Below are 16028 nucleotides of genomic sequence, written 5' to 3' on the forward strand. Positions count from 1 at the left end.
TTATTCCTTCACCTCAAAGTACTTATAGGTTGGATTCTCGTAGCCGTTGATTTGCATGTTTGCAACGTGTCGTTCCTCTGGTGTAACGGGTTGTCCAACAGTCTGTTAATTACCGAAGAAAAAAAAACATGCTTCACTAATGGTCGAACCCGGTTAGACTAATCACTTACCGCTGCAGGGCCAACCTGATCGACCTCGACAAATCCTTGAGCATGAGGCGATCTTGAAGCTTTCCATTTAGCTACAGCAACTCCAACGAATATTGCAGCCATCAGTGCAATGCCGGCGAATGCAAGAGTAAAGTAAACATTCTTGCCATCATGGCCGCTGGAACCGTAGATTTCTCGTCTGACCGAGTAGCTCTGTAATGGTAGTACCCAGCGTTAATATATTATTCTTTCCCCAATTATTCCTTCCTCGGTTATTCAAGTTATTGCAGTTGTAACAACCCCAGAGAACGTTTAAAAATCAAAGAAGACAACGAAGTGACAAAGGCACTAGAACCACGAGTATTGAGGACGACCTTTAGCATCGATGGACATAGCAACATTGACACGAATCAGAACATGGAAAAAACTGACCCTTGCCTTGCATTCTTTGCCTGTATGGTAAGCAGGCTCAACTTGCTAGGGAAAATAGCCACCTAAAGCTTAATATTTTTTGCACTTTCTCCTTCACTCTAAAATTTCATTACTTTCTTCTATCATTCCTTCATCAATTGTAAAAGAACAACCGTTTCAAAAAATATTAATTTATATGCCTGATATCATTTCGAGGTCAAGACTAAAACACGAGGTTGATCTATCGCCTAAAGTTTGATATCCTGCGGCTGACTGAGGTCCGTTGGCCGGATACTGGCAAATACAAAGCATCATCCGAGCAAGTCTTGCTCAACTCTGGCATACGAAGTGAAAATGCTAATGGAGAGAGAGAAGTTGGATTTCTACTGAACCCAGGGGCGCATATGACCCTTATGCAGTGGGAACCTATAAACGAAAGAATAATCGTGACTAGATTCAGAACACAAGTTAGAAACCTTACTGCAATCTAGTGCTAAGCCCCAACGGATGCTGCCGACCTGCAGGAGAAAGAGAGTTTACAGCCAGCTGAGCAGCGTGGTTGCGAAAATCCCGAAGGGAGACATTCAAATCCTCTTGGGCGACTTCAACACGAAGATTGGTTCAAACAACACGGAACTTAAACGTATCATGAGACGCCATGGTCTAGGAGAGATGAGCGAAAACAGAGAGCTGTTTACAGAATATTGCGGTAATAACAGCACAGTCATAGCTGGATCGCCCTTCCCCCATAGTCCAGCACATAAGGTCCCGCGACGGTCGAACAGAATGCCAAATTGATCACATCTGCATGAGTCGAAAGTGCAGCGCCCTTATTGCAACCGACCATCACCTTGTTATATGCTTATGCGTCGCACGCGTCCAGCGACGAGAGGAGTAAGTTGGATGTCGTTACGATTGGAGAATCCCGAGGTGAAAAAAGCCATTGTCGGAAAACTTAAATCCTGAGTCTCGGAGTTTGCATCTGGTGAAACCGTCGAAGAGCAATGAATCGCCATTCATAACAACCAGTGACGAAACCTTCGGCAAAGTGCGCAGCGGCCGGAGGACGTGGATTTCGGGTGAACCTTGGCGGAGGATCGACGAGCGGAGAAAGGCGACGTCCGGCTTAGAGTGAGTGCGAACTAGAGCGACTTAGGTAGCTGCCCGTCAACGACACGTCCAACTGGAGGGAGCTGTTAAATGAGTTTGTAGGCGGGACAAGAGAGTCTGAACTAACTCCCTAGTCTACGAAGGAGAAGCCATCGCCACCAATGGTGATATCCGCTTGTTGTGCGATATTTCTCATCGCCTTAGTGGTTCCAGAATGAATTTTAAGATGCCGCTAAAGAACAGAGTACGATGGACAACGATACCAGCCGCGAGATTCGGAGGCATATTATCAGCGGAAGTCGTGCTTACTATGGACTTCACAAGCAACTGTGGTCGAGCAGACTAAGTCCCTGTACTGTACAAGACGGTTATCAGACCGGTTGTTCTCTTCGGGCATGAAACATAGACAATGCACGAAGAGGACCTGCGAGCGACCAGAGTATTCAAAAGACGAGTGCTAAGAACGATCTTCAGCGGCGTACAGGAGAACAGAGTATGGAGGCGGAGGATGAACCATGAACTCGCAATGCTCTTTAGTGAACCCAGTATCCAAAAGGTGGCTAAAGCTGTACGGATACGATGGGCAGGGCATGCTGCAAAAATGCCGGACAACTACCCTGCAAAGATGGTGTTTGCTTCAAATCCGGTGGGAATAAGACGACCAGGAGCGCAGCGAGCATGATGGTTAGACCAAGTGGAGGGAGATCTGGCGGAGAGTACTCGGTGCCTAAGGAATTGGAGAGCGGTAGCCCACCGAGTTAATTGGAGAAACCTTGTTCAACAGGCTTTGTCTTAGGATGGCAAGCCAGTTAAGTAAGTAACTAATTTAGTCGTATCATCATCTTACCAGCATCTTATCGTCACTGCTATTTCTCATCGCTATGGATGAGATATTAGTTGGAGCAATTGACAGCAGACCAAATCGAGAATTGTCTTGGAATCCGCTAACGATAGAACAGCTAAATGACCACGACCTAGCCGATGATATTGTCCTGCTCGCACAACGCCGAATCGATATGCAGAGCAGGTTAGATGTCCTCTCCGATAGCTCACGTGCAGCAGGTATCACAGTCAACCCAACGAGGACTAAGTCTATGGTAGTGGATACTACCAGCTTCACAGCAGGTTGGGACAACAGATTGAGCAGATGGAAGCCTAGCAGTACCTTGATAGGTAGACAACGGCCGATGGTGGTAACTGATATAGCCACACGGATCAGGAAGGCCAGAAGTGTCTGCTCCGTACTGCTCAAAGCTAGCGAAACGCGGCACGCAAAAACTGCAGGTATTCAATAATCGCTGCCTGCGATATGACAATCGTATCTGGTGACCTGAAAACTGGATATTCAACGAGGAACTCTGTTGCCGATGTCATCAACTGCCGAAAGCAATAGAAATTCGAGAACGTAGGCGAAAGTGGATTGGATACACCTTGAGAAAAGGAGCGAACAACTCGGAGTCCGCAAGGACAGCGTAGAAGAGCAGCGCGTGCGGCTTAACCAACGACATCCGGACTGCTGTTCTGGTGGCAGGTTAAAGCCATGGCGGGTAACCATCAGCAATGGTGATCTGATATGACCCTTGTTCTGCCGGACCGGCGGACATGGATACATAAGTAAAGTAAGTAAGTTCACAATCAATTCTGGGATAAAAGCGTTATGAAAGCTTGTGTGTGATTCGTTACTAACTGGGTCGTGATGAACCATTATAATTTATGAATTTCGATAAGGTCTCATTTGTTTTGCAACAGAGTATAACTTTTTACGGTCAACTAGAATCATTTTCCGGTAGACGACAAAATTGTTGGACATATTTTCAAAGGACTGGCACCTCTATCCTTAGTCTATGCGTTTGACAGTAGCCAACATATGCTGACAGTACGGGTATTATTTGCAAAAATTTGGTTAGGATTTGAAAATGGTACCTATCTGCCGCCATACGTTTAACTACCTTTGCAGAGTGAAATGCACAGAACGTATAGCGGTGTCATGCTGTTTCATTTACACGATTGCTTGGATGTTGACTGCAAAAACATGGTTGCCAGGCAGTATCTTGCATGTTTGGCTGAAATTTTGGCTAAATTGGCCCGATTTGGCTGAAATTTTAGCCAAAGCCTCAGAATTGAATATAAAACAAGTGGTGTTGAACCGAAGAATATGAGTCGTTTTGAAGGTCACTTCAAGGACCCCAAAATGAGAAAAATTTCATTTTTTAGTTAAATTTCATATTTAATTGAAAAAATCTCGTCTAACTTTTGTAGACCCATTGTGAATGTGTACATATCTAGAAAGCTTGTCCTATAAGTTTTGCAAAAATGTATCAAAAACTTAAAATTGCCTGGAAAATGACTGAATTAGTGCGACTAACAACGTACACAAAGTCATTTGAGAAGTATTTTTTCCGTGTCACACCATGTTAAGATTAGTGCAGTAATATTTATATTCCGTTACCTTCGTTTTCGCACGAGACATCAATTTTGATTGAATTCCAATAGAATATCGTTACAAACTGCCGAACGTAAGAATTGGGTTATATTTTTATACTTTACGGATACATTTTACATTCAGGACATCAAATTCGTTTATGTTGATAAAAAAAAGAATGTAGTTCGCGACTTGTTGGGAGGGGAAGACCTGGGTTTTGATATTCAGAAATGGAAACAAGCGAAATCTCAGGTATATATAGTTATTGTCCTAGACTTGGGAAGCAAAGTGTACATCAAGGTTTAGGTTTTCATCTACCCCTCTTCAACCGAAAGGATGACAGCGAGGATAGTGTCTGCTAAACTACGCAGCACATCCAATTCAAACGCATGAGTTGCAACGTTTGAAGGTATGTGCTTTATGCAACAAAGGTCCCGAACACGATACAACTATAAAATCGCCATTTGAATTGCTACATAAACATTTTTTTGAAACGATGGTTCTACAATTCATGAAGGGACGGTAGGGGAAAGAAATGAAAATTTTTGGTGAAGGAGGGGAAGAGCGGAAAGGAAGGGGGGGGGGGGTATTGGTAGCTATGCTTAACAAGTAGTCATTTTGACTCCTACCTTTTGTCTAATACTGGAAGGTGCATGAGTCGAACCAAGCTGTAATCCGGTTATAATCTTAGATTACAGCTTGGTTCGACTCATGCACCTTCCAGTATTGGACAAAAGGTAGGAGTCAAAATGACTACTTGTCAAGCATAGCTACCAATACCCCCCCTTCCTTTCCGCTCTTCCGCTCCTTCACCAAAAATTTTCATTGCTACATAAACGTTGAGGTTCATATCGCGCCGGAACTTCCCAGTAGTGGCGATACTCGAGGCACATCAACAAAAATACTTATTTATTGACCGCGGTTATACCAATAGGTACTCGAGCTTTGTCATTTCTCAACACGTTGGTCATTTAAGAGTTACTCAAAACCGATGCAAATGTTTCTATAGATCTTTGAGAATTAAACGATATTGACGTAGGGCTACGTCTTACAGCAAGGTGCTACGTGCTGCTCGAGCCAAAGATGCTGATACAGAAAGTAGCAAAGGTAGAATGCGATTCCAATGAACTCAAGAGGCGAGCGTCATGAAAGGGGTCGAGCATTTCTCAATTAATTAGAATGATATTTATAGCAGTCAATCAGAAATATTTGTATGAATTAAACAACAACTCATTTTTAAATATTCACTGCGGTGGATAACGCATTACACATTAAAATATCACTGCTGATAAATGCATAAACGTCAAGCATTGCCATAATTAATAAATCAATCAATCACATGCCAGCCCCACATGCCGAGTTTTTTAAGAATGCACCCGGTTGCAGGATTGTATGCAATCCAGTTGTGAGAAGGATGGCCCATTAAGTCATAGGCTAGATAGGATAATTCTTCCTCACGACCATTACAGAAGTCATTTAGATCCGAAATGCAAAACGGTCGATGAAGATCTAGAAATGAAGAACTTAACTTCTAATATGCAGAAATTTTACCTGAAATATGCACGGGTTTAGAAAAAACTGCCGACTCACCGTCTTTGGAGTGGTATGCATCACACGTACGGGAGAGTCAGTACTTTCTACAGGTAAGGCGTAGATTTTCAGCTCTATTTCTACATCAAAGAAAACATTATATTTCTTCTAATGGATAGTCAAATGCGATAACATCCAATTCCAAAGATATTTAATGGGTCAACCAACCAACCAAATTTTTGCTTCATAGGTTTGCGGCGACAACCATATGTACCTACGATGTCATTCGTTTTCATTTCTGAAAAGTAGTGACTTTGACTTTTTCGTCAACCTAAACGAATTTGATGTCTTGAAAGTAAGATGTGTGGAAAATATTTATTTTCCAACAATGATGAATTTCGATTTCTTCGAGAACCAGTCAGATCCAATAAATGTCTATCGAAGCTGAGAAAGTTAAAATCGCAGAAGAAAAATATACAGGTATTTACTTGGCAGCGTAATATTTAGCGATAACTGAATTATGCTCCCCAGTGTTTCGAGAATATGCTACGTGCCCTTGATGGTTCAAATTCAAACGTCAGGATTGCGGTTGAGACATCGGACTCGTTTGTGACGTTAGATGGTTTGAAGTAAGTGTCGTGCTCCGAGACGGATTTGCTGCTGTCCTTCAGCCAGCCTTTCTTTGCCAGCGCCGCCGTCCATCCCTTCTGCTGTTCGGGGTGAACAGCAGAGTACCGCGCCGCCGGTGTGGTTCCACCACCTTCGGCTGTGGCAGTGTCTTTCTGCCTGAAAGAGCCACTGCCTTCGCTGCCTGCTGCTGCTCCATGGTCCAGTCCAGTCCAATTAGACGCTGCTCCTCCAAAGTTCGTCACAAGAATGAGGATTCACATGAATGACGTTCGTTTATATAGCATCGCTCGGCAGCTGACGCGCCGTTGCCATATTGGACTATTATACGTTGCATTGACAGTGTTGTCAGAGCAGACCGATGTGAATCGCTTTATTATTTTTTTATTTGCTCATGATGTTTATTCATCATTAATTATTATTATTATTCTTATCTCCCACATTCTCCTGCTTCACTACTCTTAACGAAAATTGTGCCCAATGGATCAATGTGGAAAAGTATTATTTTTCTAATGCTCTTTTACATCTTCAATATTAGATTTAAAATCGGTTTCGCAACAAAAGAATAGCAATAGTCAATATTGGTTATATTTTGGTTGGCTGGAAATCGGCAACTAACATTCAATTTATAAACTGCTGTTTCACTGCACAGAACGAAAAAATGAATCTCATATTCGACGTAAACAAAAATCAGATAAATTTTTCCATCAAATAAAACGTAAATAGCCTAATCCGTTTTTAAAGATGTATTTTTACACCAATCCAAATGTCAGCCTTTAGGTGAAATAACATGTAATTTTATATGATTTGCAATGCTCCATTTATGTGCATGTCAAAAGACGTAAATTTACATAATTTTTTCGAAGTGTGTGTTTCTTACTAGTTTGTCAATTCCTCTCACGGTTTATTATTAATTTTGTCTGATATTAGATCTTTCTGGACTTCTTGCTCATTTCTGAAATATAAGTGTCTTCTACTATTAGCAAAGTTTCGGTGCTACATTGCGTATTTGCAGCTTGGCTCTCTGTCCCTAGTCGACAGGCTTCGCAACCAGCCACTAGTGTCATAAAAACCAGATACCTGACACCGTTCTCTTAATCACTTTGCGTTAAAAACAACGCTGGGCTCACGGACATGATCTCCACTGACAGCCGAAGAGCTAACTTGTGTGAAGCAAAGAGATAATATTGATATCGCTAACATTGAAAACATGGTTCCTACCAGCTACTTGCTAAGAGCGCATGACTTCCTAATCACTTTGAAGACAATTTTACTGACCACTCTTTAGCCGGGTAGTTAATATCTCACCTATTCTCACATTCCATTAGGTGACGCGAATCTAAACTTGTAGATTAGACTGTCCTTCGTCAGTTAACAGTACCATACCATCATTACGCAATTTTTCCACCATTAACCTATAGCAATGCATTAACCGCATTGGTACTCTCAAGAAAATGTACTAACCGCCCTTCCGTCGGATTGCGAAAATATTCATACTCTTAGCAAACTTAACTAACCGCCCTTCCGTCGGATAGTTATCAAGATGAATTTCACCATTACACCACCCTTCCGTCGGGTAAGGTAATATTTACTGTTACTAACCGCCCTTCCGTCGGAGAGTAATAACAAAAATTGGTACATTTGGCAAACTTAACTAACCACCCTTCCGTCGGATAGTTATCAAGAAGAATTTCACCATTACACCGCCCTTCCGTTGGGTAAGGTATTATTTACAATGTTACTAACCGCCCGAAAAGAATTTGTTTTGCAGTCGTGGTTTTACTGATCCACCCTTCCGTCTGTTTTATTATTTCCACCATTACACCGCCCTTTCGACGGTGCACGAGTTAAAAAAATCACAAAACATCTTGGCTGTCAAAATTTCCTTCCGTCGGTTGAATAAAAATATTTTCGCTGTCAAACCGCCCTTCTGTCGGTTGATGCTAAATTATCAAAAAGGGTTACTAACCGCCCTTCCGTCGGATAGTGAGAAATCGTTCTTTTGACTAACCGCTCTTCCGTCGGCTATGCATGCAAACATTTTCGCTGTCAAACCGCCCTTCCGTCGGTTGATGCTAAATTAACAAGAAAATTTACTAACCGCCCTTCGGTCGGATAGTAAGAAATTATTCTTTTAACCATTAACCAACCGTCCTTCCGTCGGGTAAGATAAATCTTAGTGTTGCTAACCGCCCTTCCGTCGGCTAGTAAAATAAATTAAAGCATTATACCGCCCTTCCGTCGGTTATGCATTCAAACATTTTCGCTATCAAACCGCCCTTCCGTCGGTTGATGCTAAATTAACAAGAAAATTTACTAACCGTCCTTCCGTCGGATAGTAAGAAATTATTCTTTTAATTAACCGCCCTTCCGTCGGATAGTTAACACCATTACCCGCCCTTCCGTCGGGTAAGGTTAAACATAGTGTTGCTAACCGCCCTACCGTCGGCTAGCAAAAGAAATTATTGCACTATACCGCCCTTCCGTCGGTTATGCATCAAAACATTTCGCTGTCAAACCGCCCTTCCGTCGGTTGATGCTAAATTAACAAGAAAATTTACTAACCGCCCTTCGGTCGGATAGTAAGAAATTATTCTTTTAACCATTAACCAACCGTCCTTCCGTCGGGTAAGATAAATCTTAATGTTGCTAACCGCCCTTCCGTCGGCTAGTAAAATAAATTAAAGCATTATACCGCCCTTCCGTCGGTTATGCATTCAAACATTTTCGCTATCAAACCGCCCTTCCGTCGGTTGATGCTAAATTAACAAGAAAATTTACTAACCGTCCTTCCGTCGGATAGTAAGAAATTATTCTTTTAATTAACCGCCCTTCCGTCGGATAGTTAACACCATTACCCGCCCTTCCGTCGGGTAAGGTTAAACATAGTGTTGCTAACCGCCCTTCCGTCGGCTAGCAAAAGAAATTATTGCACTATACCGCCCTTCCGTCGGTTATGCATCAAAACATTTCGCTGTCAAACCGCCCTTCCGTCGGTTGATGCTAAATTAACAAGAAAATTTACTAACCGCCCTTCCGTCGGATAGTAAGAAATTCTTCTTTTAACTAACCGCCCTTCCGTCGGATAGTTAACACCATTACCCGCCCTTCCGTCGGGTAAGGTTAAACTTAGTGTTGCTAACCGCCCTTCCGTCGGCTAGCAAAATAAATTAATGCACTATACCGCCCTTCCGTCGGTTAGCGCTCTACTCATAGTTACCACTTTTGACTTACGAGGGAGCTGCTGTGCCATTGTCGTGCTCCGAGACGGATTTGCTGCTGTCCTTCAGCCAGCCTTTCTTTGCCAGCGCCGCCGTCCATCCCTTCTGCTGTTCGGGGTGAACAGCAGAGTACCGCGCCGCCGGTGTGGTTCCACCACCTTCGGCTGTGGCAGTGTCTTTCTGCCTGAAAGAGCCACTGCCTTCGCTGCCTGCTGCTGCTCCATGGTCCAGTCCAGTCCAATTAGACGCTGCTCCTCCAAAGTTCGTCACAAGAATGAGGATTCACATGAATGACGTTCGTTTATATAGCATCGCTCGGCAGCTGACGCGCCGTTGCCATATTGGACTATTATACGTTGCATTGACAGTGTTGTCAGAGCAGACCGATGTGAATCGCTTTATTATTTTTTTTATTTGCTCATGATGTTTATTCATCATTAATTATTATTATTATTCTTATCTCCCACAGTAAGGTGACGGGCTTGATCGAATTTGCTGTTCAACATTGCATTGGAAGGTGCTATTCGAAGGGCAGATGTGCAGAGAAGCGGTACCATTCTAACAAAATCTCATATGCTCCTAGGGTTCGCGGACGACATCGATATCATCGGTGTTAACCGTAGAGCTGTGGAAGAAGCGCACACGCATCTTAACCTTTTGCGGCTGAGGTGCCCTAATCTTAACGATTGTGCTGACGTGGTAGTCTGCTGGACACCTAAACTTAGCTTAATAATTGCTACTATTGAATGATGTAAATTCTAATTATTATTTTAGAATTGAGTACATATCTTTAGCAACCTATTGGATATAATTAGACCGCAGATATGAGTCGGGAAGACACTGCAAACTTTAGACTAAACATACAATACATAACGCAACGTTACGTTAGTGGTACGTTAGTGACATGTGACAACGATGTGAGCCGTGAAGTAAAAAGGCGGATAGCGGCTTCCAACAGGGCCTTCTACGGATTACGTAGCCAGCTGAGGTCCCGTAGCCTACAAATCCGTACAAAACTCGCGCTCTATAAAACGCTCCCGGTGGTACTCTACGGCCATGCAGCGTGGACGGTGAAAGAGAGCGACCGACGAGCTCGTGGGGTTTTCGAGCGTAAGATCCTTCGATCAATTCTTGGCGGCATATTAGACGAAGGAGGGTGGCGCAGGCGCATGAATCATGAGATATATCAAGTATTAAATTACGGCAGGCTACAATGAGCTGGCCACGTAGTAAGGATGCCGGATGAGAGACCAGCGAAAGCGATATTTAGCAGAGAAGCTGACAGAGGCAGACCCCGTACCCGTTGGATGAGCGCTGTTGACGAGGATGCTAGAACAGCGGGTGTTAGGGGTGACTGGAGAGCGGCAGCCTAAGACCGAGTATTGTGGAGACGGCTCCTGAATTCGGCATGGATCCGATAAATGGATTGTTGACGAAAACGTAAAGTAAAGTGTTTCGAGAAAACGTTATGAAATCGGCTCATACTGGCAATATAGGTGAAGTTGTAATGAAAAGAATAATGAAAGATATTTTAGATGGCCTGGAATGTCTAACGAAACAGTATGAAGAATTTTGTCACATGTAAGATGTTACTTTAAAAATTCGCCTGTTCCATTATGTAGCCGAGATCTACCTGGTGGACTGTGGGAAATCATTCGAATTGATTTTCTCTTAATTCCTGATCAAAAATTTATATATGTATAGATAAACTAATATATAATAAACAAATAATGTCGTTATTCAGATGAAGTTTTTATAGTCCTTGACACTTATTCATGGTATACGTCTGTAATCAAAATGAGACAAACTGATAGAAACAGTACTAATGTAGCTTTATGCGTAGTATTTAAGCTTTGGGGTTGGCCGTTGAACTTTCAAAGTGCCAACGGTCCGGAACTTCGGAAGTTCTTCATTTAAAAAAGGGGGAAAAAAATTTCTCGTTCGTAAAGCAATAGCACTTAGCCCACAATCCAACGGAGCAGTAGACCGACAAAACCAAGGAATACTTAAATCGGATGGAAAAAACTGAAGGATGGCTCTGCAAAATTATATGCACAGACATAATACAATTATTTCTCATGCAAGACTGGGTATAAGTCCTTTTAAGTTAATGGTCGGACGGGAATTCCGAAGAACATTTTCAAGTCTCTGGAGTAACTAAGTCTCTTTTCAAGTCTCTGGAGTCCTCTAACACTAGAGGACCCGGCAAACTTCGTACTGCCACAATTTAGACTGAATATTTCAGATTGTGAAATTCTGACGAATTGCGAGGGCTGATGGTTTTTAGAAAAAGGAGTGTACTAACGGTATTAAAAGAATTTTGTAATTTTGTGAGGAGTCCACCGTTTGATGTAGTCGATTGAGCACCGGATTTTCAGAAAACTTTTATATCTGACAACCGTATTAAGCCATTAGCAAGAAATGAAAATTTGACAAAATCTCAAAATTTATTATTAGCTACACGTTGGAAACATGTCGGTTTAAAAGTAGGTTTGTCAGTTGCCAAGAAGTAGCATCGAGCCTTGTCTCATAAACCCTACTGATTGTTAACTTAGTTTTTGTACAGGTGAATTCGATGGCTTAAACAGCGCCTGCAGGTGATTGTATAATTATAGGCAATAACGTAAAACTAGAAGCTGAGAAAAATGCACTAAGGTTGAGGAGAACAAAAAAGCTCTTTGATGGAGACCTTAGGGGCCATCTCAGTATCTTAAAGGATTTTAAAATTAATCCCATATTAACGCATGAGGACTGGATGGATAGACAATATAACTTTGAACGACTATTCCATGTAACAGAAACAAGTCGCACGGAGTGGGAATCAGGTGGGCCCAATATTCAACCAGGATCGATAATCTTCTACACTGACGGTTCTAAACTAAACAACAAAGTTGGAACTGGCGTAACGGGCCCCGGAGTCGACATATCAATATCCATGGGCCAATGGCCGACTGTTTTTCAAGCAGAAATACAGGCAATTATTGAATGTGCTATAGTTTGTCTGCGACGAAATTATAGAAATGCAAATATATGTATATTTTCTGACAGCCAGGCTGCTTTAAAAGCACTGAAGTCAGTTTCGTGTTCGTCTAAACTGGTTTGGGAATGTATTCAATTGCTGCAGCAGGTGGCTAGAAAAAGCACAATAAATCTTTTTTGGGTCCCTGGGCACTGCGGAATTGAAGGCAATGAAAAAGCGGATCAGTTGGCAAAAGCTGGATCGATTAAACCTTTCATTGGACCAGAACCATTCTGTGGGGTCTCAGAATGTACTATTAAAATGGAATTAAAAAACTGGGAAAAATCAATGATTGACGATGTCTGGAAAAAAAATCTGACAGCTCGACAATCAAAGAAATTTATATCTCCTAATAAAACAATAACCCAGAAACTTCTTAGCCTGTCTAAAAAGGACTTACGTACTTACTGTGGCCTCGTAACAGGCCACTGCGCAAGTAAATATCACTTAAAACAACTGGGAAAATTAGAAGATGACACGTGTCGCTTCTGTAACCTAGAAAGTGAAAATGCGGAACATCTACTATGTTATTGCGTGGCACTACTTCATAAAAGAAAAACTTTCTTTGACATGACTTTAATACAACCCTCGGATGTATGGATGAATTCTCCCAATAAGGCAATAAACTTTATTCGTTGTATAATACCTTATTGGGACAATGCCGTCGATCAGCAAGTGGAAATCACTCATACTAATAGTGATACGACACCCTGATGTGGCGTACAATAAACTGGGGCCTGCCACAATAGATCAAATAACTGGTCGCAGTGGAAAATGTACCCGAAATAAAGAAAAAAAAAAACGTAAAACCTTCCTGAGAACATAATCATTTCACCTCCAACTATATTTTAATTGATGCTGAAATATTTCATTGTTTAATGCACTCAAAAAATTTTTTTTTGTTTTAGTACAATCGTCCTATTATCATCTTGCTATTCTATATGCTGGTTCTTAAGTTAGCCAACAATTTTTTGACACTCAAGCATATTTCCTTGATCACAATCAATGGTTCATTTGGGATTCCTTGATAATTTAAAATTCAATTCAATATTATGCTATGCATAGTGATGTCCGATTTTTTCATTTAATCGATTAGTTAATAATCGATTACTTTTTAGGCGGCCAATAATCGACATCGATTAATCGGCGCTGCATAATCGATTAATCTAAATAATCGATTGGTTAGAACCTTTACGTCCTGTAACGGGGCGGTATGGGTTTTGGGGCAGGGAGCAGTGACAACCTTCACTTAAGCACTAGGCAAGGATTAACTTGCCGTGAAGGAGCGTGTTTAGCGATACAATCCCGGTCCGGCTAGTATACCTCAGGGCAGGTCCAGCAAATGCGCAACTATAAACTTACGAACGAAATGCCGACGAACCTAACATCGGTTGAATCCGTTCAGCCGACTCAACAGGAGGACAAGAGCAACCATCGACTAGTGCAGTGTCCCCTAGGCATCCTACACTAACCTACCGGGGGCTAACTCGCGAACCGATCTGCACATTCGGGGACCACACTTTTCGAGGACACATATCGTAGCAAACACCATTTCGAGGGTTAACAGATCTTCATTTACACGTTTGACTTAATCTAGTGGTTAGTTTTCTTCAGTTTTTCTTACGGCCTGCTGCTTCTTGTCGACGAAGGGTCTTTGATGTTCCGATGAACAGGTGACTGTGCTAGTGTAGCGGTTTCGTAGACCGCTTACAGATAGCCCGTAGCAGATACGGGGTGGGTGGCAAATGGTGGAACGAATGTTTTAGTTCGACCGGGTCCGACATCCGGTAGCCGGTACGAACGGTGGTGAATCCACGGACAGTAACGATTGCTTATGTGGTGGGTATAGCATACGGTTGGCTCTTCGGCGATCGGTTCCTACGATCGATGGTGTATAGGGCCACGGATGGTAGCAACTGCCTGCTCGCTCGGTGTGTTGCTCGGAGAATCGGATCACGCACTCATGATCGACACGTGTTGAGGCCGACTGACGACGGTCGCGCTCTCAAGCCCTAAGGGAAGACCTCCGTTTGAAGAAGGGTGCTGATGGTCTTTTGCTTCGTTCCACTAGGTAATCTAACCTCGCTTTAGCCCCTATATTTTCTACCCGTGTTTTTTCCACTTTACTTCTACCTATTGTGTCTTTTCCGAATACTAGTTTACTTCACTTTTCGTCTTCTCATGTCTCACTTTGCGTCTTCTAACTTCTAGCTCTTTCCAATCTTGCGTGTCGTCTCTTAGGTGGTTGTCTTTAAAATCACTCATTCCCCAGACTGAAGTGCCTGTCAAGCACAGGACTTTACGACGGGACCGACGATTCAGCTTCGGCTAGTTTCGCCAGGTTTCATCCGGTGGGCATTAGCAGGGTTTGTTTACTGTTGCGGTGCCCTAACCTTTTTTCGGGGATAACGGCAGGTAACGCGAACAGGCTTTTAGTGATTTTTTTTTTTCCATGTGTGGACTCATTACTGCGACCAGTATAGTTGATCTATTGTAATAATCTATTGTAATTTTAGTGATTTATTTATTTATTTTGTTTATTTTGTAACCTCGTTACAGTCCCCGATACAAAAAAATAGCTTTGCGTCCCGTAGTACTGTCCACGAGTGTTTTGGAATGTGCAGTCAGACTTAGGCTAGTTACATAGAAATCGAGGAGACCGCATTTTTTGGTTTTTGTATAGAAAAAGACGAAGGGTATTACCCAGTTTTCTAAAAATTGCTTACAAAATTCCGTGTCTGACAGACTGACAAATTTCGAATTATCTTTTGACGGAGGCACGGTTAATATCTAGATTAAGTTTAGTTTGGTTTTTAGGCTTCAGCGTGGTATTTAAACCGGCCTACTGCGTGTAAACTGGATGATTAAAAGCAAAGCCTTGGGGTTAAACATCCTTTCTAAGATTTGACCCATCTTTATCGACAGACTTCATAGCCAGCTATTAGAGTACAAGACAGTTACGGGGCTATTGCAACAATCCTACTGACTCTATCTAGGAGCACCGCCTAGCTGAGATTTGAACATATGACTACTGGTTTCTTAGATCAGCATCGTACCTCGAAACCAACGAACTGGCTGATTGCGTGTGGTTAATTTAGAAGGTAAGCGCCTGCCACTGTAATAATTAAATTTGTTAGGAATTGTCAAACAATAAAATTTTAAATAATCCGGCATAATCGATCGGCCAGTTAATCGATTATCTAATAATCGGAACATAAAGCAATCGATTAAAAATTAATCGATTATTTTGGCTCTTAATCGATTAGTTCGATTAATCGAGAAGTAATCGGACATCACTAGATGCATTCGATGTCGATAGGCATGCGATCTTTGTTTTTATTTGATTCATAAATTGATTGATAAGAATTAGCCGAAATAATAGCAATGCTAAAGCTTGATAGCTGTAATTTGCAAACTGCTTTAGTGATAAATTTGGGGCGAACCAACCACCGGTTGAAAGCCCCATTTAAAAATGTTAATGAATAATAAATAAATAGTAATAAATTAGTGATCCAGATAACTTCGTGATTTCACAAAAT

At 42.1% G+C, this 16028-nt stretch overlaps 1 protein-coding gene across 1 annotated transcript in view; it reads right to left on the minus strand.

Annotated features, from left to right (window-relative positions):
* Window positions 1–16028, minus strand: part of LOC128744729 (amyloid-beta-like protein) — a 156507-nt gene continuing 140479 nt past the window's right edge. Inside the window, exons 10-11 of the mRNA XM_053841928.1 lie at window positions 186–362; window positions 1–102 (exon numbers count right to left, since the gene is read on the minus strand). Coding sequence (XP_053697903.1) covers window positions 1–102; window positions 186–362 — 279 coding nt within the window. The remainder of the gene's footprint in view (window positions 103–185; window positions 363–16028) is intronic.

This window comes from Sabethes cyaneus, chromosome 3, assembly GCF_943734655.1.
Source record: "Sabethes cyaneus chromosome 3, idSabCyanKW18_F2, whole genome shotgun sequence".
In the NCBI taxonomy this organism is placed as follows: Eukaryota; Metazoa; Arthropoda; class Insecta; order Diptera; family Culicidae; genus Sabethes; species Sabethes cyaneus.